At 36.0% G+C, this 26,553-nt stretch overlaps 1 protein-coding gene across 2 annotated transcripts in view; it reads left to right on the forward strand.

The window, feature by feature from the left end:
• Nucleotides 1-26,553, forward strand: part of LOC101899842 (G-protein coupled receptor dmsr-1) — a 455,946-nt gene that overhangs the window by 418,533 nt on the left and 10,860 nt on the right. For both annotated transcript variants that reach the window (XM_059130806.1, XM_005177084.4), the window contains 3 exons: nt 5,171-5,428; nt 16,759-16,930; nt 18,441-18,567. In XM_059130806.1, coding sequence (XP_058986789.1) covers nt 5,198-5,428; nt 16,759-16,930; nt 18,441-18,567 — 530 coding nt within the window. In that variant the 5' untranslated portion in view covers nt 5,171-5,197. The remainder of the gene's footprint in view (nt 1-5,170; nt 5,429-16,758; nt 16,931-18,440; nt 18,568-26,553) is intronic.

Consider the following 26,553-nt stretch of genomic DNA (forward strand, 5'->3'; position numbering starts at 1 on the left):
GCTATGGTTATTCAATAGAAAATAGAAAAAGTCCAGAGGAAGAGGAGTTTGAGAAAAAACAGGGTGAGATAAAAACAAGTAAAAAAACAGTAAGTTCGGCCGGGCCAAACTTTTAATAACCTCCACCCTAGGGTAAAAGAACATTAGAAGAAATGTGGCAAAAAACTTTAAAATGCCGAATATCGGGTGGTACCGTTATATAGGGGCTTCACCAACACGTGCACCTATAATTACAATGTTTCGCCACACGAACTAGGACCCATTATGACCCACAAATACGAACTTTTACACAAATCAGTGAAAAAATGTGGCATAAATCATCAAAATACCGAATATCGGGAGGTACCGTTATATGGGGACTATACCAGAACGTGGACCTATACATGCAATGTTTTGCCACACGCTCAGGGACCCGTTGTGACCTACAAATACCAATTTTCAGATAAATCCGTGAAAAAATGTGGCATAAATCATCAAAATACCGAATATCGGGAGGTACCGTTATATGGGGACTATACCAGAACGTGGACCGATATATCTCATTTTCAATACCAACCATCCTAGGGACAATACACACACTTGTGCCAAATTTCAAAGGTCTACGTCAAATAATGTGGGCTCTATCGTGATTTCAACAGACAGACAGACAGACGGACAGACAGACGGACATCGCTCAATCGTCTTAGAATTTTATGCTGATTATGAATATATATACTTTATGGGGTCTACGACGAATATTTAGAGGTGTTACAAACGGAATGACAAAGTTAATATACCCTCCTACCCATGGTGGAGGGTATAAAAACTGCAACAAAGTTAAACACCATAATTTTTAATTTTATTAAATGAAAGCAAAAAAAAAAAAATCGGAAATAGCATCAAGTTTTAGAATAAATTTAGATTTGTTCGAAATGGTCACCCTTGGGACGAATTTATGGCCTTAAAACGGCCAATGAAACCGTCACATGCTGCCCGAATGTTGCTCTGCGGTATTTTGGCCCAATCCCGGCAAAACTCTTGCTTGAGGCGATCGACACTTTGGTATTTTTTAGTGCCAACCTTGCTTTCCAAAATACTCCAGACACAATAGTCCAACGGATTGGTATCGGGAGATATTGATGGCCACTGGGCACTGGAAATGAAGCGAGGAACCTCATTTTGTAACCATTCTTGGGTGGCGCGTGCTGAGTGCGATGGTGCTGAATCCTGTTGGAATCTCCAAGGTCTGCGGCCAAAATGTTTGCGTGCTCCAGGCTTTAATATAGCCTCCAGAATATTTTCGCGATAATATTCGTCATTTATTCTGATGCCATGGTCGTTTAATACGATCGGAGAGCGACCATCGGCTGTTATGGCGGCCCACACCATCACCATGGCCGGCACTGGAGTTCTGGTGGCCAACCGAAGGTGCACATTTTCAGCTGACCTCTTTGGCCAGTAAACTCGATAATTTTTAAATAGATCGTGGTTTTTTTAATAATATTTTAAGGGCAATATCCACTCGCGGATTTTTAAAATATTTTTCAAGGTCTTTTTACAATCGTGGATTTTTTAAAAAATATTTTTTTTAGGATTTTATCCAATCGTGGATTTTTTAAAAATATTTTTTAAGGACTGTTTACAATCGTGGATTTTATTAAAAATGCATTTCAAGAACTTTGTACAATATTTTTCAAGAACTGCATATAATTGTGGATTTTTTAAAAATATTTTTCTTGGATTTTTTACTATCATGGATTTTTTTTTAATTGTTTCAAGAAGTCCATACAATCATATTTTTCAAGAATTTATACAATCATGGATTTTTTTAAAAGTGTTTTTCAAGGACTACATATAATTGTAGGTTTTTTGAAAAATATTTTTCAAGGACTTTAAACAAACGTGGATTTAAAAAATATATTTTAAGGACTTTATGCAATCGTGGATTTAAAAAAAAAATATTTTTCAAGGACTACACATAATTGTGGATTTTTTAAAAACATTTTTCATGGATTTTTTACTATCGTGGATTTAAAAAAAAATTTATTAAGGACTTTAGAGAATTGGTCTTTTTAAATACATTTTCAATGACTTTATACAGTTGTGGATTTTTTAAAAAATAATTTTCAATGACGTTATACAATCGTGGATTTTTTAAAAAATAATTTTCGAGGACTTTATACAATCGTGGATTTTTTAAAAAATAATTTTCAATGACGTTATACAATCGTGGATTTTTTAAAAAATAATTTTCAATGACGTTATAAAGTCGTGGATTTTTTAAAAAATAATTTTCAATGATGTTATGCAATCGTGGATTTTTTAAAAAAATAATTTTCGAGGACTTTATACAATCATGGATTTTTTTTTAATATTTTTTCACAGACATTATACAATCGTGGATTTTTCAAAAAAATAATTTTCAATGACGTTATACAATCGTGGATTTTTTAAAAAATAATTTTCAATGACGTTATACAATCGTGGATTTTTTAAAAAATAATTTTCAATGACTTTACACAATCGTGGATTTTTTAAAAAATAAATCTCAATGACGTTATACAATCGTGGATTTTTTAAAAAATTAATTTTCAATGACTTTATACAATCGTGGATTTTTTAAAAAATAATTTTCAATGACATTATACAATCGTGGATTTAAAAAAAAAATTCAATGACGTTATACAATCGTGGATTTTTTAAAAAATAATTTTCAATGACGTTATACAATCGTGGATTTTTTAAAAAATAATTTTCAATGACGTTATACAATCGTGGATTTTTTAAAAAATAATTTTCAATGACGTTAGACAATCGTGGATTTTTTAAAAAATAATTTTCAATGACATTAGACAATCGTGGATTTTTAAAAAAATAATTTTCAATGACGTTATACAATCGTGGATTTATTAAAAAATAATTTTCAATGACATTAGACAATCGTGGATTTTTAAAAAAATAATTTTCAATGACCTTATACAATCGTGGATTTATTAAAAAATATTTCTCGAGGACTTTATACAATCGTGCATTTTTTTAAACAAATATTTTTCGAGGACTTTATACAATCGTGGATTTTTTAAAAAATAATTTTCAATGACGTTATACAATCGTGGATTTTTTAAAAAATAATTTTCAATGACGTTATACAATCGTGGATTTTTAAAAAAATAATTTTCAATGAAGTTATACAATCGTGGATTTTTTAAAAAATAATTTTCAATGATGTTATACAATCGTGGATTTTTTAAAAAATTATTTTCAATGATGTTATACAATCGTGGATTTTTTAAAAAATAATTTTCAATGACGTTATACAATCGTGGATTTTTTAAAAAATAATTTAAATAATAAAAAAAAATAACATCGAAGGCTTTAGACAATCGTGGATTTTTTAAAAAATAATTTAAATAATAAAAAAAAAATAACATCGAAGACTTTAGACAATCGTGGATTTTTTAAAAAATAATTTTCAATGACGTTATACAATCGTGGATTTTTTAAAAAATAATTTTCAATGACGTTATACAATCGTGGATTTTTTAAAAAATAATTTTCAATGACGTTATACAATCGTGGATTTTTTAAAAAATAATTTAAATAATAAAAAAAAATAACATCGAAGACTTTAGACAATCGTGGAATTTTAAAAAATAATTTTCAATGACGTTATACAATCGTGGATTTTTTAAAAAATAATTTTCAATGACGTTATACAATCGTGGATTTTTTAAAAAAATATTTTCGAGGACTTTATACAATCGTGGATTTTTTTTTTTTAATAATTTTCGAGGACTTTATACAAAAAATATTTTTTTTAAAAAGTATGTTTCAAGGTCTTTATATTATCGTGGATTTTTTAAAAAAATATTTTCGAGGACTTTATACAATCGTGGATTTTTTTTTTTAATAATTTTCGAGGGCTTTATACAAAAAATATTTTTTTTAAAAAGTATGTTTCAAGGTCTTTATATTATCGTGGATTTTTTAAAAAAAATAATATCGAGGACTTTAGACAATCGTGGATTTTTTAAGAATATGTTTCATTTTTTTCAAGAACTTTATACAAACGATAATTTTTAGAAAAATATTTTCAAAGACTATATACTATGGTGATTTTTTGAAAATATTTTTCAAAGAATTTTCACAATGGTGGATTTTTTTAAAAACTATTTTTCGAAGATTTAATACAATTGTAGATTTAAAAAAATATATTTTTCAAGGACTTAATACAATTGTAGATTTTTAAAAAATATTTTTCAAGGACTTTATACAATTGGGGATTTAAAAAAAATTCAAGGACTCCATACAATGTTGGATTTTGTAAAAAATATTTTTCAAGAGCTATGTATGAAAAAATTGTTAAGGATTATTTGTAAAATATGTGTCAGGGACTATATGCAATTTTTAATTTTTTAACATATTTTTTAAAGTTTTTAAATTTCTTGACATTTCTTTAAATTTCGTGACACATCCTGTCAAGGACTTTATGTGAAAAATCTTGAAGTTTTAAGAACAACTTTCAAGGATTTCCAAGCAAAAAAAAACCTCATTACTCTTCAATAGTTTTTCAATAAAACTATACCTTCATCCTCCACCCAATTACGTCCCCCTAACCCCTGAAAATTTGAGTGCGGCCATAATTGAACATTAATTAGTGTCTGAAGGCCTTCGAATAACATTGCGCCGCAGTTAGAACGTCTGCGGTTAATTAGCAATCATGCTTAACTGTCTTTAATGAAATGCAAGAAAGAACTACCCAAACAGACTGGCAACCACCCAGGCTGACAACCTTGCACCGAACTCGCTAATCAATGACAACACGCTTCAATGACTTTTACTTTGATTTAAACAACGCTCAGCACATTTTCAATTTGTAATAAAATTACAAGATTTATAGACAGTGTCCCAAAACGATTGTCATTGAATTGCCGATGCAAATGAACGATAATGGGCCTGGTAATGTAAACATCTACTTTGAAATCTGCAATTCGTGTCATAAATATTTCAACACAAATTCAACACATTATGCTAATTATAATTGATGGTGGGGTGTGGGCCACAGGGTGGGGGGAGACACAAACTAATTTAATTTCATTTTCAAACATTCATTTGAGAAGTATTCATACACATACAGAAATATTTGTTTACCATTGCCTCTCTCTCTCTCTCTCTGTCTCTTCTATTTCAGTTACCTACCTAACATCGACAATTCGCAATGATGGCTCCCGCCCAAACATTACCCGACAACATCGATTTGAAAAAATACGGTACGAATCTGACCACCGACGAATTGATACAATTTATCAAGTATTTGAATGCCTACAATCACAAGGATTCGAGTGGCTTGGACTCGAATTCATCGGATGAATGTGAGGACTATTGCCGGGGAGATTTCTATCAAGGCCTGAGAGTCTACAATGGCCTGCATGGCTATGTGGCACTTGTGGTAAGTGGTGGTGGTGGTGTATAAGTAGATGGATATGCGTTTTCGAGATACAAAATTCCAAAGGATATACAGGAACTGAAAATCTCTCCGTGTTAAGTCTAAATAATGGATTTTAAAAAATGTCAAGGACAAAATTGTTGTTTTTTTTTAATATTTTTGAAAAATACTTTTCCAGGACTATTATGTCGTTTTTTTAACGAAATATTTCAAAGATCAAATCGTGAATTTTTTAATTGTATCTTTTTAAATATTTGTCAAGGACGAAATCGTAAATTTTAAAAAAATATATATCCAAAGACGAAGATTTGGATTTTCAAATATTTTTTTGAAAGACAAAAACTTTGTTTTTTTTTTAATATTTCTCAACGACTAAATCTTGGATAATAATTTCAAGGACTAAATTGTAGTTTTTTTTTAAAGTTTCCCAAAGGACAGAATTGCAAATCTTCGACAAAATATTTCAAAGACTAAAGCATGACTCTTTATAAATTGTTTTCAGTGACCAAATCTAAGATTTTTAATAAAATATGAAAATATATCTAAAGGACTAAATCCTTGATTTTTTTTTTTTTTTAAATGTATATTTTCAAAGACTTAGTCGTAAATATTCCAAAAAAAAAATAATTCTCATGGACTAAGTCGTGGATTTTTTCTAAAACTATTTTCAAAGACTAAATCGTGGATTTACAAAACATTTTTTCCAAGGACTACATCGTGGATTTACTAAAATTTTTCTCAAGGACTACATCAAAGATTTACAAAAATATTTCTCAAGGACTACATAGTGGATTACTTAAAAATATTTTTCAAGGACCCCGCCCTGGCTTTCAAGTATATTTCTCAAAAATTAAATAGCGGATGTCTTAGAAATATTTTTCAACGTCTTAATCGTAGATTTACAGATGAATATTTTACAGGACTCAATCGCAGATCTTCCCAACAATTATTCTCAAGGACTAAATCGTACATTTTATTAAATGTTTTTCAAGGACTAAATTGTAGATCATCCAAGGACTTAATATCGGATTTTAACAAAATTTTACAATTAGTCCCAGGCTATATATTATATTGCATTTTTCAGGACATTTCCATTGAGATCCTCTACTCCCCCGTAGATAACCACTGAGGTCTTCTACTCCCCCATAGATGACCACTGAGGTCTTCTACTACCCCATAAATGACCTTTGAGGCCTTCTACTCCCCCATAGATGACCTTTGAGGTCTTTTACTCCCCCATAGATGAACTCTGAGGTCTTCTACTCCACCATAGATGACTTCTGAGGTCCTCTACTCCCGCATAGATGAACTCTGAGGTCCTCTACTCCCCCATAGATGACCTCTGAGGTCCTCTACTCCCCCATAGATGACCTCTGAGGTCCTCTACTCCCCCATAGATGACCTCTGAGGTCCTCTACTCCCCCATAGATGACCTCTGAGGTCCTCTACTCCCCCATAGATGACCTCTGAGGTCCTCTACTCCCCCATACATGACCTCTGAAGTCCTCTACTCCCCCATACATGACCTCTGAAGTCCTCTACTCTACAGTAGACCTCAGAGGTCATCTATGGGGGAGTAGAGGACCTCTGAAGTCCTCTACTCTACAGTAGATGACCTCTGAGGTCCTCTACTCTACAATATATGACCTCTGGAGTCCTCTACTCTACAGTAGATGACCTCTGAGGTTCTCTACTCTACAGTAAATGGCCACTGAGGTCCTCTACTCTCCCGTAGATGACCACTGAGGTCCTCTACTCCCAGCACTGAGGTATTCTACCACCCCGTAGATGATCTCTAAGGACTTCTATTCATGTAGATGAACACTGAGGTCATCTACTCCCCCGCATTTTTCAGGACATTTCCATTGAGATCCTCTACTCCCCCGTAGATAACCACTGAGGTCTTCTACTCCCCCATAGATGACCACTGAGGTCTTCTACTACCCCATAGATGACCTCTGAGGTCCTCTACTCCCCCATAGATGACCTCTGAGGTCCTCTACTCCCCCATACATGACCTCTGAAGTCCTCTACTCCCCCATACATGACCTCTGACTAGAGGACCTCAGAGGTCATCTACTGTAGATTATAGGACCTCAAAGGTCATCTACTGTAGAATAGAGGACCTTAGAGGTCATCTACTGTAGAGTAAAGGACCTTAGAGGTCATCTACTGTAGAGTAGAGGACCTTAGAGGTCATCTACTGTAGAGTAGAGGACCTCAGAGGTCATCCACTGTAGAGTAGAGGACCTCTACTGTAGAGTAGAGGACCTCAGAGGTCATCTACTAGAGAGTAGAGGACCTCAGAGGTCATCTACTAGAGAGTAGAGGACCTCAGAGGTCATCTACTGTAAGCCTGACTTACTTGCAGCAAAAAAAAAGAGAGAATATTAAATGAAATTTAGTCGCAAACAGAGAGGAAATAATCAGAGGAGCAGGTACAACAAACAGACACTCTAAAAAAGTGAACTTAAAGTAAACCATAGTAAATGACCTGTATTTTCGGGTGCTGAATGCGTTATGTGCAATTTATAATTGTCATAAACTGTCATCTACTTGGTCAGCTACAGCAGAGTAGAGGACCTCAAAGGTCATCTACTGCAGAATAGAGGACCTCAGAGGTCATCTACTGTAGAGTAGAGGACCTCAGAGGTCATCTACTGCAGAGCAGAGAACCTCAATGGTCATCTACTGTAGAGTAGAGGACCTCAGAGGTCATCTACTGTAGAGTAGAGGACCTCAGAGGTCATCTACTGTAGAGGAGAGGACCGCAGTGGTCATTTATTGTAGAGGTGAGAAGATAAGTGGTCATCTACGGAAGAGTGGAGTACCACATCTCTAGGGTGAGATGAATAAACTGCAACCAACTTCAGACTGCTGTCATTTCTAAACCACTCATCCGACAGCTGTTAAAATTATTCCAGTGGCAGCTCATTATATTGTTTACAAGTCTACAAAAGCATTTCGGTGAGAATTTTCCAGAAAAAAGTTATTCGTGATGCAATTCAAGCGTGATACTGTGATTTCTTTATATTTGGCTGGAAAACCACAAGTAGCTATCATTAGAGCACTCCAGATCTCTTAAATGTGAATAAATCTTTTGTGTATCGTTCCATCGCTCGTTATCATGTTACCGTGATACTGGTAGCGTAGCCCGACGTCAAGGAAGTGGACGGAAGAAAACAGCAACATCAGCAGAAATGGTTCGAAAAGTGAAGAAGCGACTTGATCTAAACCCGCGTGGCAGTGTTCGAAAAATGGCTCGTGAGCTGAACATATCGCAATATTTAATTCGGCAAATATTGAACAATGAGGTCGGAGTAAAGCCATTGAAATTCCAAAAAGTGCAAGAACTTACACCGCAACAGAAAGAAAATAGACTCGAAATAGCTAAAGACTTGCTTCGCTTGGGCGAAAGTGGTGAACTGCCGAATTTGGTTTTCTCGGTCTCCGATGAGAAAACATTCATGGTCCAGCAGTTTGTAAACAAGCAAACTGATCGTATTTACTTGCCAGCCAAAGAGGTCAGCTGAAAATGTGCACCTTCAGTTGGCCACCAGAACTCAAGCTCCGGTCATGGTGATGGTGTGGGCCGCCATAACAGCCGATGGTCACTATCCGCTCGTATTAATCGACCGTGACATCAGAATAAATGCCGAATATTATCGCAAAAATATTCTGGAGGGTGTATGAAAGCCTTGGGCACGCAAACATTTTGGCCGCAGACCTTGGACATTCCAACAGCACGCGCCACCCAAAAATTTTAGGTTCCTCGCTTCATTTCCAGCGCCCAATGGCCAGCAAAATCTCCGGATACCAATCCGTTGGACTATTGTGTCTTTACTATTTTGGAACGCAATGTTGGCACTTAAAAATACCAAAGAGTTGATCACCTCAAGCAAGCTCTTCGCCGGGAATGGACCAAAATACCGCAGAGCAACTTTCGGGCAGCGTATGACGGTTTCATTGGCCGTTTGAAGGCCATAATTCGTGCCAAAGTTGACCAATACGAATTTTTGGCTTTCATTCAATAAAATTGAAAAAAAAATGTAAAAATTATGGCGTTTTACTTTGTTGCAGTTTTTTTATCTCACCCTGTATATAGCAGATCTTGTTTTAATGGAAATATTAGGATGTCCCAAATCTGTTAATGTTAATCTCGCGTTTTTGACCCTTTGTGGGAGAGGTACCACAAGCAGTGGACCGATATAGTCTATCTTCAGAGATATATTCTATCTTCACAGCTTCACATCTTGTCATAGTAGAAATAATGGGATGTGTGAAGTATCAAGAGTGCCGTATTCTTCTTTCGGATTTGATGATCGTTTTGGTTCTTCAAAACATTGGCCCTACGTGGGAGAGGTACCAGAAGGAATGGTCCGATCTCTACCATCTTAATAACAGATCTTGTGTTGATGGAAATATTAAGATGTACCAAGTCTGCATGAAATCGGATGTTAATTTCGCGTTTTATAAGCTTCGTGGATATTCAAAATGTTAACCCTTTATGGGGGTGATACCAGAAGTAGTGGACTGATATACTACATTTTTACACACCAGACCTCAGGTTAATAATATATTATGATGTGTGTAAATCGGACTCTTACATCACATTTTATAAGAGTTATTGTTATTCAACATTTTTACCCTTTGTGGGTGAGGTACTGGATGGAGTGGACCGATATTATCAATTTTCTCACCTGACCTAGCATTGATGCAAATATTAGGATTTGCCAGGTTGGAGCTCTTTCCGTGCAGTAAAGTATTATCTTTGAAAAGTTCGACCTTTTGTGGGGCAGGTACCAGAAGGAGTGGACCGATATTGCCCATCTCCGAACTCGATCTAAGTTTGTTAATAATATTACGATGTACCAAGTTTCAATCAAAACGCATACTCCCTTCGAGAGTTATCGTGCGCACTAGCCAGTCAGACAGACGGAGGGACGAACATCGCTAGATCAACTGCAAATGATCAGAAACGGATTTGGTCCATAGAGACCTAGGTTCTAAAATTGTTATTTCGATGAGGAACGTTTTTGCCGTATCAATCGATATATACCTTTCTGTAGCCATATGGCTGAGGGTATAATTATCACATATATAATTTAAAGTGAAGGAAGTAACCGATATAGCACAAGCATGGCACGTTGTAGTATTTATATCACATTTTTATACCCTACACCACAAGGTGGTCAGGGTATTATGTCTTTGTGCATTTGTTTGTAATAGGCAAAAGGAAACGAGATAGACCCATAGTGCCTTTTGATGATCTGCATAGAATCACATTCTGAGTCGATTTATGCATGTCCGTATTTTTGTAAACAAAGTACAGTTCGCATTTATTGCCCTATCCAGATGAAATTTTGCACAAATCATTTGTTTGGCCCAAGGACGAACCCTATTGAAATTGGATATAATCGGTAAAAATTTAGATATAGCTCCCATATAGATCTTCGTCCGATTTGCTTTTTATTGTGCACCAAACGTGAAATATCAGTCCGAATAGTATGGGATTTTGCACGTACGATAAGATTGGACCTGAAAATAAGTATGCCAAATTTGATCGAAATCGGTTCAGATATAGCTATAGCTCCCATATATATTGTTCATGCGATTTGTTTTTTTTTTATCCTCCGCAGCCGTAATATGCACTCTGAAACAACAATATTTGGGGAAATATATCAAATACAGTTCAGAAATACATTTGCTAAATTTTATCGAGATCGGTTCAGATTTGGATATAGCTCCCATATATAACTTCGTCCGATTTATCTTTGATTGTGCACCAAACGTCTAATATGTGCCCAAATTGGATGAAATTTGGCACTTACGACCGAATTGAGGCTAGAAGCTAATATGTCAAATTTAGTGAAGATCGGTTCAGATATAGCTATAGCTCCCCTATATACTGTTCATCCGATTTGTCATATTTGTTACCCACAGTCGTAATATGCACTCCGTAACAACGATATTCGGGGAAATATATCAAATACAGGCCAGAAATATCTTTGCCAAATTTTATCGAGATCGATTCCGATTTGGATATAGCTTCCATATATGTGTTTACCCGATTTCGAATTAATTGTGCACCAAATTCGGCAATACAAGTCCGAATTTAAAAGATACAAATGCTTCGGCATATTTAGTCCTTTAGAACTTTAAATTATAATTAATATTATAGCGTGTATGATTGAATTCTCCCATAAAAACTTTTAATTGTTATATGGAGCTCTACTAAATTAGCAAAGTGGTGTAGGTTATCATAAAGTCGACCCCGCCCGACTTTCTTTCTTTACTAGTTTTAAGGTCCGAAATGGACAATATTGGCCCATTCCCTCCGGAACCTACTCCATAGAGGGTAAGAAATTTGAATAATCATAACAGAGAACAGAAAAATATTTAAATAATGAAACATAGGCTTAGGGTAAACATCGGTCGGCAAATCCGACTGATACTTTTTAACTTGTGGTTATTATTATTATATTATTTTCATTATTATTATAATTCTAAATACAGCTATAATTATCCATAAAAGAATCCACCTACTTCTCCTCTAAATGACAAGACAACCTGCTGACTTTGCCAAACTCAGACTAAATCCGACAACTTTTTTTTTACTTCCGCCTTCACAAATTGACTGCTGGCTCTCTATCCCCATTCCAACCATTATTTTTCCTTTGAAAAATATCAGATTATCTCTATTTGGCAGGCGGCAGTAGATAAAATAATAAAAACACCAGCAGCAACAACAACAACAATGTAACACATAATAATAATTAAATGCGTATTACATTCGCTTCGTTTCAATTCTTTATCCTTCCTCTGGGCTATGGGTCTGGTTCATTGTTTGCATTTTATGTACATATGTCAGTATGGCTGTATGTGTGTATGTATAGAAGTATATAAAAAATATATATTTTATTAACGCCCCAAATACTATCAGGAGATTTTTAGCAAAATAACCGCAAGCCATGGCAGCGGGCAAAATTAACACTCAATAAAGCTGGCGAACATGAGGCCACCATGACGACGACGGCGATAAAATCTTTGACAAGGGTTCGTGGAGCAGCGCTATCTCTGCTCACTCTAAGCGTGTATTAACATAAATTCCAAATAAATGAAAACATATGTTTGACAGATAATAGAATATTCCTACGCTTTGGCTACCAGAAGCGAGAATTGCTTTGGCACTCCAATTAGCAGCTGGGTTGCGGCCGGGTGTCTGGGTCATTTGGGGAAATAACGATTGTTTATTAGACAGGAAGTGGAAATGCCAAATTAATTGGAAATAGGAGTTTGTATAAAGATTATTGTTTTTGTTGTTGTTTTTGTTTTTGTTTTTGTTAGTCTCATTATTCGATTGTATTTAGATAACTTCTAGATATATATTTTTCCTGCCAAGAAAAGTTATGGAGTTGGACAACATTAGGATTGTGTAAATGTCGATTAGAATAAAATCAATTTTTTTCTTATGGTTAATTTTTTTTTCTAATGAGAACCATCATCGTCTTATATAAAAGGAGACCATTGGGTGGTATATTGCTATGGCCTCTTCTTTACAAGACCATATTTTATAGAAGAATTTTGGATGGTCTTTTCCTATAGAAATTTGTGTTCCTTTTAACAAAATTTTATTAAAAATCCCTTCAAATGTGATAGTATCAAGTCGAAATATTCTACAATTTTTTTTTACAAAATTCTACTATAGGTTTCAGATTACATCAAAAATCTTGGAATGAAAAATGGCCCTTTTCTACAGAAAACCATGGGATGTTCTTGTATAGGAAACCAGCAGGTCTTCTTCCATAGAAGACCAGAGCAGGTCTTCTTCCATAGAAGACCAGAGCAGGTCTTCTTCCATAGAAGACCAGCGGGTCTTGTTCTAAAGAATGCCAGCGGGTCTTCTTCTATAGAGGACCAGTGTGTCTTCTTCTATAGAAGACCAACAGGTCTTCTTCTATAGAAGACCAACAGGTCTTCTTCTATAGAGGACCAGCAGGTCTTCTTCTATAGAGGACCAGCAGGTCTTCTTCTATGGAGGACCAGCAGGTCTTCTTCTATAGAGGACCAGCAGGTCTTCTTCTATAGAAGACCAGTAGGTCGTCTTCTTCTATAGAATACCAGCAGGTCCTCTTCTACAGAAGACCAGTAGGTCGTCTTCTTCTATAGAATACCAACAGGTCCTCTTCTACAGAAGACCAGCAGGTTTTCTTTCAGAGAAGATTCTTCTGCTGTAGAATACCAGCAGGTCCTCTTCTACAGAAGACCAGCTGGTCTTTTTCCATAGTAGACCGGCAGGTCTTCTTCCATAGAAGACCGGCAGGTCTTCTTCCATAGAAGACCGGCAGGTCTTCTTCCATAGAAGACTGGCAGGTCTTCTTCCATAAAGGACCGGCAGGTCTTCTTCCATAGTAGACCGGCAGGTCTTCTTCCATAGTAGACCGGCAGGTCTTCTTCAATAGTAGACCAGCAGGTATTCTTCCATAGTAGACCGGCAGGTCTTCTTCCATAGTAGACCGGCAGGTCTTCTTCCATAGTAGACCGGCAGGTCTTCTTCCATAGTAGACCGGCAGGTCTTCTTCCATAGTAGACCGGCAGGTCTTCTTCCATAGTAGACCGGCAGGTCTTCTTACATAGTAGACCGGCAGGTCTTCTTCCATAGAAGACCAGTAGGTCTTCTTGCATAGAAGAAGACCAGCAGGTCTTCTTCCATAGAAGGCCAGCAGGTCTTCTTCCATAGAAGGTCTTCTTCCATAGAAGACCAGCAGGTCTTCTTCCATAGAAGACCAGCAGGTCTTCTCCCTTAGAAGACCAGCAGGTCTTCTGCTATAGAAGACCAGCAGGTCTTCGTCCATAGAAGACCAGCAGGTCTTCGTCCATAGAAGACCAGCAGGTCTTTTTTCACAGAAGACCAGCGGGTCTTCTTTCACAGAAGACCAGCGGGTCTTCTTCCATAGTAGACCAGCATGTCTTCTTCCACAGAAGACCAGCGGGTCTTCTTTCACAGAAGACCAGCGGGTCTTCTTCCATAGTAGACCAGCGGGTCTTCTTCCATAGTAGACCAGCATGTCTTCTTCCATAGAAGACCGGTAGGTCTTTTTCCATAGAAGACCGGTAGATCTTCTTCCATAGAAGACCGGTAGGTCTTCTTCCATAGAAGACCGGTAGGTCTTCTTCCATAGAAGACCGGTAGGTCTTCTTCCATAGAAGACCGGTAGGTCTTCTTCCATAGAAGACCGGTAAGTCTTCTTCCATAGAAGACCGGTAGGTCTTCTTCCATAGAAGACCGGTAATTCTTCTTCCATAGAAGACTGGCAGGTCTTCTTCCATAAAGGACCGGCAGGTCTTCTTCCATAGTAGACCGGCAGGTCTTCTTCCATAGTAGACCGGCAGGTCTTCTTCAATAGTAGACCAGCAGGTATTCTTCCATAGTAGACCGGCAGGTCTTCTTCCATAGTAGACCGGCAGGTCTTCTTCCATAGTAGACCGGCAGGTCTTCTTCCATAGTAGACCGGCAGGTCTTCTTCCATAGTAGACCGGCAGGTCTTCTTCCATAGTAGACCGGCAGGTCTTCTTCCATAGTAGACCGGCAGGTCTTCTTCCATGGTAGACCGGCAGGTCTTCTTACATAGTAGACCGGCAGGTCTTCTTCCATAGAAGACCAGTAGGTCTTCTTGCATAGAAGAAGACCAGCAGGTCTTCTTCCATAGAAGAAGACCAGCAGGTCTTCTTCCATAGAAGGTCTTCTTCCATAGAAGACCAGCAGGTCTTCTTCCATAGAAGACCAGCAGGTCTTCTTCCATAGAAGAAGACCAGCAGGTCTTCTTCCATAGAAGACCAGCAGGTCTTCGTCCATAGAAGACCAGCAGGTCTTCGTCCATAGAAGACCAGCAGGTCTTCGTCCATAGAAGACCAGCAGGTCTTCTTTCACAGAAGACCAGCGGGTCTTCTTCCATAGTAGACCAGCATGTCTTCTTCCATAGAAGACCGGCAGGTCTTCTGCTATAGCAGGTCTTCTGCTATAGAAGACCAGCAGGTCTTCGTCCATAGAAGACCAGCAGGTCTTCGTCCATAGAAGACCAGCAGGTCTTTTTTCACAGAAGACCAGCGGGTCTTCTTTCACAGAAGACCAGCGGGTCTTCTTCCATAGTAGACCAGCATGTCTTCTTCCACAGAAGACCAGCGGGTCTTCTTCCACAGTAGACCAGCGGGTCTTCTTCCACAGTAGACCAGCGGGTCTTCTTCCATAGTAGACCAGCATGTCTTCTTCCATAGAAGACCGGTAGGTCTTTTTCCATAGAAGACCGGTAGATCTTCTTCCATAGAAGACCGGTAGGTCTTCTTCCATAGAAGACCGGTAGGTCTTCTTCCATAGAAGACCGGTAGGTCTTCTTCCATAGAAGACCGGTAAGTCTTCTTCCATAGTTCCGGTAGTTCTTCTTCCATAGAAGACCGGTAGGGTTTATTCTACAGGACCTCTCATATAAAAGATCTCCGTGTTTTTTCCCATTGAGGACCATTAGGTGGTCTTGTCTTACAGAAGACCGTGAGGTCTTCTTTTATAGAGGGCTATCAAGTCTTATTCTACCGGAGGCCAGTGGGGTTTCTTCTAAAAAAGACCAGCGGATTTTCTATATAAGACCAGAAAGTCTTTTTCTATAGACGACCAGCGGTTTTCCTATGTCAAACCATAGAGTCTTCTTCTATATAAAATCAGAGGGTTTCCTTATATAGAAGACCAGCAGGTCTTCTTTAATAGAAAACCAACCGATATTTTCTATAGAAGACTATTGGGCCTTATTTTATTCTCGAAAAAGACCACTGTTCTTTCTTCAGAAGACCATTAGGAAGTCTTAAGTGTTATCAATCCAATCCAATCCAATCCCAAATTCGACCGTTTCATGACTTGTAGATACATATGTACCTGTTAAATTAAAATATATATACATGTGTAAAAGATAATTGATGCACACGAGTAAACATGAATCAAGTACAGGATACAAATGTGGGTCAATCTGTTTTTTTTTTTTTTTTTTTTTTTTTTTTTTTTTTTTTTTTTTGAGCAACTTAAAATTTTCCATGGCTCCATATTTGAACATATTTGTGTTAAAACTCTAGTTTCATTGTTTCTAGGGGAACATCCTATTAATTCATAATTTTTAGTTTTCGTAATTTTTTCAGATCTCTTAACATCGACCCACTTTAAAATACATACCTTTATCACACATTCAATACAACTGTAACTGGTGGCAATTAATCACGTTATTATCCATTTTTTTCATCCGTATTTTTTTTTTTTTTTGTTCCTTTTCATTGGCTGTATGTATTTCCAGATTTGCCTGTTCGGAACAATTGCCAATCTGCTGAACATCATGGTATTGACCAAAAAGGATATGGCCAAAGCACCAATAAATAAAATACTCAAGTGGCTGGCAGTGGCGGATATGTTTGTGATGATTGAGTACATCCCATTTGCATCGTCCCAATATATTTACATGAAGCCTGGTAAGTTTATGAAAAAATAAATAAATAAAACGAAAACGAAAACGAAAAATAATATTGTGTTACAAATAAAATATTATTGTTTGGCTTTGTTCAAAATTAATTGAAAATATATACAATTTGTGGAGGGATTTTTTTTTTGTATGACGAAAAGAGAATTATGTTTTTTAATTTTTTATATTTTATTTAATTAATAGAAAAACAGTAAAGAAACTTTTAAAGTTGGGCGGGGCCGACTTTATGATACCCTACACCATTTTGCTAATTTAATAGAGCTTCACATAACAATTAAAAGTTTTTATGGGAGATTTCAATCATACACGCCATGATAATAATTATAATTTAAAGTTCAAAAGACTAAATATGCCGAAGCATTTGTATCTTTTAAGTTCGGGCTTGTATTGCCCATTTGGTGCACAATTAATTTGAAATCATATAAAGATATATATGGGAGCTATATCCAAATCTGAACCAATCTTCACAAAATTTGGCAAAGATATTTCTGAGCTGTATTTCATATATTTCCCCGAATACCGTTGTTACGGAGTGCATATTACGGCTGCGGAGGACAAAAATAACAAATCGGATGAACAATATATATGGGAACTATAGCTATATCTGAACCGATCTTCGCCAAATTTGATATACTAGCTTCTAGACTCAATTCGGTCGTAAATGCCAAATTTCATCCCATTTCGGCAAATATTAGACGTTTGGTGCACAATAAAAGGTAAATCGGACGAAGTTATATGTGGGAGATATATCCAAATCCGAACCAATCTCGATAAAATTTGGCAAAGGTATTTCTGAGCTGTATTTGATATATTTCTCCAAATATTGTTGTCACAGAGTGCATATTATGGCTGCGGAGGACTAAAATAACAAATCGCATGAACAATATATATTGGATCTATAGCTATATCTGAACCGATTTCGATCAAATTTGACATACTTATTTTCAGGCCTAATTTGGTTGTATGTGCAAAATTCCATGCTATTCGGGCTGATATTACACGTTTGGTGCACAATAAAAGGCAAATCGGACGAAGATATATATGGGAGATATATCTACATTTTTACCGATTATCTACAATTTCAATAGGGTTCGTCCTTGGGCCAAACAAATGATTTGTGACAAAATTTCATCTGGATCGGGTAATAAATGCGAACTGTACACATATGCATAAATCGACTCAGAATGTAATTCTATGCAGATCATCAAAAGGAACTATGGGTCTATCTCGTTTCCTTTTGCCTGTTATAAACAAAGGCACAAAGACATAATACCCTGATACAAATATATACTAAAATTTACGTTTTTTTCCTTCTTTTGATTCCTTTTTTATTTTCGTCATATACCATATTTGGGGAAAAAATATCTGAAAGGTTGTATGTAATAATTACCAATTAAAATAAACAAATTTTTAGTTTAGACCTTTTGACACTTCGTAAAAGGAATACCATTAAATTTTATTATTTTCTTAACTTGTTTTTTTTTTCTCTCGTTTTGCAGGCGAAAAGGATTTCAGCTATGCCTGGGCCATCTACATACTCTTTCACATGCATTTCACCCAGGTCCTGCACACCATTTCCATTGGTTTAACTGTGACACTGGCCGTATGGCGTTATGTGGCCATAAGGTAAAGTTCTGGATTGTTATTGTGTAAATATGTGTGTTTCCGTTTTGTAAATGTGTTGTCCTTGAGTGTGTGTGTGTGTGTGTGACTGGAGTTTATTTTTGTTTTCAATGACAAAAGTTTTGGAAAATGCATGCATATATACACATGAAAAAATCGGTTATATATAAGATAAAATAATTATTTTTTTTACATTTCCAAAGAGATATTTTTAAAGTTGGAAAAGTTTAAAGTTGGGCACTACACTGGCGACCCAAAAACGCATTTAAATAAGTTCTTTCACCATAGACAATTTTTGGCATAGTTTTTTTGTTTTTTTTTTTTTTTTTTTTTTTTTTTTTTTTGTAACAAAACCTGGACAAATCTACGTTTCTCAATTTTCTACCAGGAAAAAATTGAAATTTTTTTTTTAAAATATGTTTATAAAAAACCATGGTTTTCGGTCCGGCGGTCATCTAAGAAGTGTAGTTTTTTTAAGTCCTTGAAAACATATTTTAAATAAACAGATATTGTGTTAGCAAAAATGTTTGTATGTGTGAAATTTGAAGAGAGGTGGAATCTTGATCCCTATGTGGGGGAGGTACCAGAAGAAATGGTTCGATCTCTACCATCTGTATAACAAATCTTGTGTTGATGGAAATATTGTGATGTATCAAGTTTGAGTGGGATCAAATGTTAATTTTGTTTTTTTGTTTTATGACCTCCATTGATATTCAAAATGTTGATCCTTTGTGGGATTGGTACCAGAAAGAATCTTCCGATCTCTACTATATTTATAACAGATCTTGTGTTGATAGAAATATTGAGATGCGCCAAGTTCGAATGGAGTTGGATGTTAATTTCGCGTTTTATGAGCTTCAGGGTTATTGAAAATTTTGACCCTTTGTGGGGGAGTACCAAAGGGAATGAACCGATATATCCCATCTTCATAGCAGATCTTGTGTTGGTAGAAATAATGGGATGTGTGAAATATGAAGAACACCGGATGCTTATTTCGGATTTTATGACCGTTTTGGTTATTCAAAATTTTGAAGCTTTGCAAGGGAGGTCCCAAAAGGAGTGTACGGATATATCCCATTTTCGCTCCAGACCTTGGATTAATTTTGCGATGTGTGTAATTTGAAGACAATCGGACTTGGGACAAGAGTCCAAGTCCGACTTTTTTAAGAATTAAAATGATTCAAACTGTTGACCCTTTGTGGGGGTCTCACATTTTGAAACCCATGAGAGGGTGCTCGATAGTTTCCCTTTTTCAATATAATTTGACAATTTTTGATGTTTCCGATTTTTATACCCTCAGATGATATGTGACATTTGATACGGCCAAAAACGTGCTTCATCGAAATAACGTTTTTAGATCTTAAGTCTTTTTAGACCAAATCCGTTTCAGGAATTTTGGATTCGATCTAGTGATGTCCGTCCGTCTATCTTTCTGTCTGGCTGGTGCTTGCGATAAATCTCGAAGGGAGTATCTGATTTGATACAAACTTTGTACATCGTCATATTATTATCAAACTTAGATCGAGTTCGAAGATGAAATATATCGGCCGCTTCTTCTTGTACCTCCCCCACAAGGGATCAACATTTTGAATAACCATGAAGCTCATAAAACGCGAAATGATCATCTGATTTCATTAAGACTTTGCACATCTTAACATTTCTATCAATACAAGATCTGTTATAAAAATGTTAGAGATTGGACCATTTCTTCTGGTACTTCCCCACAAAGGGTCAGCGTTTTGAATAACCAAAACTGTCATAAACTCGGAAATCAGCATCCGGATCTCTTCATATTTCACACATAACATTATTTCTTCTAACACCAGATCTGCTGTGAAGATGGAAGATATCGGTCCACTCCTTCTGGTACCTGCCCCACATAGGGTTCAAGATTTTGAAAAAGAAAACGCTTAAAAAAAGCGAAATAAGCATCCAACTCTCTTCAAATTTCACACACACACACACACAAATAGTTTTACTAACACAAGATCTGCTGTGAAGACATATCTGCGAACCGCTTCCGGTACCACATATGGTCACAATTTTCAATACTTTTATCTCTCATAACTTGCGAAACGAGTCAGCGATTCTTTAAAACTCGCTATATCTAAATATTTGTCTCGACCGGAAATCTGACATAAATATGGAATTTATGATTTCGCAGTTTGTAAACAAACAAAATGATCGTGTTTACCTGCCCAAGAGGTCTGCTGAAAATGTGCCCCTTCGGTTGGTCACCTGAACTCAAGCGCCGGCCAAGGTGACGGTGTGGGCCACCATAACAGCCGATGGTCGTTCTCCGCTCGTATTAATAGACCGTGGCATTAGAATAAATGCCGAATATTATCGTGAAAATATTCTGGAGGGTGTATAGAAGTGACGATCACCTCAAGCAAGCGCTTCGCCGGGAATGGGCCAAAATACCGCAGTACAACATGCGGGCAGCGTGTGACGGTTTCATTGGCCGTTCGAACAAATCTAAACTTATTATAGAATTTGATGCTATTTTCGACATATTTTGCTTTTATTCAATGAAATTAAAAAAAAAATGTAAAAGTTGTGGCGTTTGACTTTGTTGCAGTTTTTTCATCTCACCCTCTATAGCCCCAAATATAACGGTACCCCACTATATTTTGTATTTTGATAATTTTAGCGATATTTTTGACCGAAATTGTTTTAAATTTTGTATTTAGAGTTCGAAGCTCGATATATATATATATATATATATATATATATATATATATATATATATATATAACTCTTATAAAATGTGATGTAAGGATCCGAACGTCTTAAAATTTCACACATTCCAATATTTTTATAAACCCAAGATCTGGTGTTAACATGGCATTTATTTATCGGTCCACTCCTTGTGGTACCTCCCCCACAAAGTGTCGAAATTTTGAATACCCATAAGGCTCATAAAACCCCAAATTAATATCCGATTCCATTTACTCTCTAAATCTTTCTATAAACACAAGATCTGTTATAAAGGTGGTATAGATCGTACCATTTCATCTCCCCCAAGATTGTGAAAAACAAAACGCTCAAATAAAGAGAAATAAACATCCAACTCTCTTCAAATTTCAAATATTTTTGCTAACACAAGATCTGTTATGAAGTTGATATATATCTGCCAACCCCTTCTGGGGTCACAATTCTCAATAATTTTATCTGTCATAACTTTCGAAACAATTTAGCAGTTCTTTACTACTCGCTATGCTCAAATATTTCTCCCAATAAGAAGACTGATATGAATATGAAATTTATCGGAATTTATTATTTCACATAAAATTGGACATAAATATCCTTTCTTGTAATTTCGTTCAATATTTCGTTCAATATTTTTTATTTGTATCAGATGAAGTATAAAAGTGGAATATTTCGGTAGATTCTATCTTTTACATTATGCACATTTTAACATTTTCTAAAAATTATTACATATCTCATATAAAGTGAAGGAGTTAGTCGATATAATCCATACCAGGAACGTCGGAATATTTATATCATACTTTTGAGTCCGATACTAAATAGACAATATTGGTAAATTCTTTCGGAACCTGCTCCATAGAGGGTCAAACGTTTGAATAAAAAAAAACACTAGTCAAATTATATTTAAATAATCGAACACAGGCTGAGGGTATATATCTGTCGACAATACCGACTAATACTTTTTAACTTGTTTCTTGTTGAGAATAGGTTCATGTGTCGTACTTTCTCACAAAATGCCCTAATCTCGCCTCTTCGAAAAGTAGAACAATTATTTTGATGATGGGGTTAACGAAATGTAAATCTATAGACTATCTGATGATTTTTTTCAATTTTTTGCTGTGTATATATATGCATGTATTTATGTGTGTATAATTTTTTTTAAATTGTATATACATATTTATGTGACCGAAATGCTGGTCAATGTCATTTATTATATTTCCAATTGTACCATTTTATTTTTCCATTTTTTATTTTATTTTTCCTGCAATTCTTTGCCTTGTATTGTTCTCATATGTATGTATGTATGTATGTATGTATGTATGTTTGTGTGTATTGTATATATATATTTTTATTACAACAATTACAATGTGTGTTTCCCGTATTCAACCTTTTGTTGCATTTGTGCACTTTTGATTCGAGAGAAGATTATGTGTCAGTTCATTTTTAAATTATCACAGGAATTTGTTGCAAATTTTGTTTTCCGGAGAAAATCCAATTAAGTTTTACATTTTCCTTTGAAGTATGATTTCCTTATCAGCTGAATTGATGATATTTGTGTGTATGCGTGTGTGTGTGTGTGTTTTTGTTTTAACAAAGAGATATAATTTCGAATGCAATACAACTCGTTCGATGAATAAGTAAGATTTTTCTCGAAATTATCATTTGGATTAAATTTATATTTTGTTTTTTAGATGAGATAGTGAAAAATGGGTTTCAGGATGGTTGATCTTCGAAGAGTGCAGTTTTACATTTTAAATTGTTGATAGAGCGAAAATAGAGCAACCATAACAATGATTATGAAAAAAAGAAACAAATATTGCAGTGATTTCGAATTACCTTTCCCCGACCAAAGTACCATTTTTTTTTTGTCATCAACAATTACCAAAACAGTAAACATGCTAGAACCAGTAGGAAAAAGGTCAAAAGTCGGACAGGGCCGACCATATGATACCCTACACTACTGTGCATATTGAGTAGAGCTACCCGTAAAAAAAATAAGCATCTATATTGGAAATTTATGTGAAGTAGATCATACCAACTCTGATGGAACCTTTTTGGACCCTCCACCATACATAGTATGGAGGGTATATTAAGTTCGTCATTCCATTTGTAACTCATTGAAATAAAAATTTAAGACATAACAAAGTATATATATATATTCCTGATCAGCGTAAAATTCTAAGACGATTTAGCACTGTTCCTTCGTACGTCCTTCCGTCTGTCCTTCGTACGTCCTTCCGTCTGTCCGCTAGAGTCAACACGAATAAAGGTAGGAAACTAAAATTTTTCACAGATTAGTCCTTTGTCTGCAGGCTGGTAAATTTCGAAAATGGGATATTTCGGTCCACGATATCGCAAGGCCCTTATATAACGGTATCCCCCGATATTCGGTATTTTGATGATTTTAGCTACATATTTCTATGGAATTGTCTAAAAATCCATACTAGTAGTTCTTTCTAAGCACTTTGCCCCCTGAAAGAGATATATATATACATATACAGGGTGAGATGAAAAAAATGCAACCAACTTCAGACTGCTGTCATTTCTAAGCAACTCGTCCGACAGCTGTTAAAATTATTCCAGTGTTTTGAAGCGTACAAAAGCATTTTGGTGAGAATTTTCCAGAAAAAAAGTTATTCGTGATGGAATTTAAGCGTGATAATGTGATTTCTTTATATTTGGGTGGAAAACCCCACAAGTGGCTATCGTTAGAGCACTTCAGCATTTAAATGAGAATAAATCTTTTGTGTCTCGTACCATCGCTCGTTACCGTGATTGATACTGCTAGCGTAGCCCGACGTCAAGGTAGTGAACGGAAGAAAACAACAACATCAGCAGAAATGGTTCGAAAAGTAAAGAAGCGACTTGATCGAAACTCGCCTCGCAGTGGCCGAAAAATGACTCATGAGCCATGAGAACATATCTCAATATTCCATTCGGCAAATATTGAAAAATGAGCTCGGGGAAAAGCCATTGAAATTCCAAAAACTACAGGATCTTTCACCGCAACAGAAAGAAAGAAAATAGACTCAAAAGAGCTAAAGAGTTGCTTCGCTTGGCCGAAAGTAGTGAACTGCCGAATTTGGTTTTCTCCGATGAGGAAACATTCGTTGTCCAGCAGTTTGTAAACAAACAAAATGATCGTATTTACTTGCCAAAGAGGTCAGCTGAAAATGTGCACCTTCGGTTGGCCGCCAGAACTCAAGCCCCAAGCCGGCCATGGTGATGGTGTGGGCCGCCATAACAGCCGATGGTCGCTCTCCGCTCGTATTAATCGACCGTGGCATCAGAATAAATGCCGAATATTATCGCGAAAATATTCTGGAGGGTGTATTAAAGCCTTGGACACGCAAACATTTTGCCATAGACCTTGGACATTCCAAAAGGACTCAGCACCATCGCACTCATCACGCTCCACCCAAGAATGGCTACAAAATGAGGTTCCTCGCTTCATTTCCAGCGCCCAATGGCCAGCAAAATCTCCGGATACCAATCCGTTGGACTATTGTGTCTGGAGTATTTTGGAAAGCAAGGTTGGCACTTAAAAATACCAAAGTGTCGATCGCCTCAAGCAAGCGCTTCGCCGGGAATGGTCAAAATACCACAGAGCAACATTCGGGCAGTATGTGACGGTTTCGTTGGCCGTTTGAAGGCCATAATTCGTGCCAAAGGTGACCAATTCGAACAAATCTAAAATTATTTTAAAATTTGATGTTATTTCCGACATTTTTTGCTTTCATTCAATAAAATTTAAAAAAAAAATGTAAAAATTTTGGCGTTTGACTTTGTTGCAGTTTTTTTATCTCACCCTGTATTGCCACGATATCGTCTAGCCCACATACAACGGTACCCCCCGATATTCGATATTTTGACAATTTAACGGACATTATTCTTCGGAGTTGTTTCAAATTTCGTGTTTAGATTCGTAATGGGTACTACAGCCTATGACAGAAAATTGCATATGCAGACCCACGTCTTCGTATAGTCTTCATATAACGGTACCTCGAAATATTCGGTATTTTGTTGATTTTAGCGACATTATTCTCCGATGTTGTTACAAAATTCGTATTTAATTCGTATTCGTAATGGAAACTACAGTCTATTACAAAAAATTGTCCATGCAGGTCCAGGTCTTCATATAGGCCCCATATATCAGTTCCTTCCTATGTTTGGTATTTTGATGTTTTCGGCTACGTTATTCGCCGAAATTGTTTGAAATTTCGTATTTGAATTTCATAATAGGTACTACAGCCTATAACAGAAAATTGTCTATGTAGGTCCAGGTCTTCATATAGCCCGATATAAAGGTACCTCCCTATATGGTCATTTTAATGATTTTACTACATTATTTACCAGATTTTTTGTTTCAAGTTTCGTATTTAAATATTGTATGACAAAAGTTGCCTATGCCACGTCCACGTCTTCGTATAGACTCCAATATAACGGCTATATTCTGTATTTTTAAGATTTTAACATAATTTGTATAGGATTTTATTTTTTGGAAAATTTCCAAATTCGTTCCAAATGGTGGAGGGTATTCAAAATTCGGACCGGTCTGCTTGTTTACTTGTTTGAATACGGATTATGGCTTTAGAGCAGTTATAATCTGAAATCGGAGGAAACTAATATATCGATTTCCACCAAATTTTAAGCATTTGCCATTAGGTTGAATTTGGTAGGATGTGATGAAACACATCCTATTTGAACGAATATTACACATGTGGCGTCCAATAAAATTGAAATCAAACGAAGATAGATATGGGAACTATATATAAATATAGGTCGATTATCTAAAACTAATGATATTTGTGAAATTTCATCGCGATCGGGCAATAAATGCTACCTGTACTTTGTTTACAAAAATACATGAACAGAAAAACGGACATGCATAATTTGACTCAGGGTGTGATTCTATACAGATTAGTTAAAAAATACCAACAAATGCACCAAGACATAATATCCTATACCACAGTGTGGCGGATGGTATTATGAAGGAGACAAAAATGAAGTCTTTTAAAGGCTGTAAACATATTCGACGGGCGTTGGGGCCATTCCCCAACATTACTAAACCGTTAGGCTTCAAATCCGCAGCATTCCTCTACAGATAGAAAAATGGTTTCTCTCCATTTTTTTTTTTTAGAAAAACTCACCAACAGAATGATCTGGCTCCAAAAATTATTTGCACCTTTTCCACTAGTAATAATCCAATAATCTTTCTTTTACTCCATTTACTCAATTTTGTTATTCGAAAAGAAAGGAATATTTAACTATAACAAG

The sequence above is a fragment of the Musca domestica genome, unplaced genomic scaffold (assembly GCF_030504385.1).
Source record: "Musca domestica strain aabys unplaced genomic scaffold, Musca_domestica.polishedcontigs.V.1.1 8, whole genome shotgun sequence".
In the NCBI taxonomy this organism is placed as follows: domain Eukaryota; kingdom Metazoa; phylum Arthropoda; class Insecta; order Diptera; family Muscidae; genus Musca; species Musca domestica.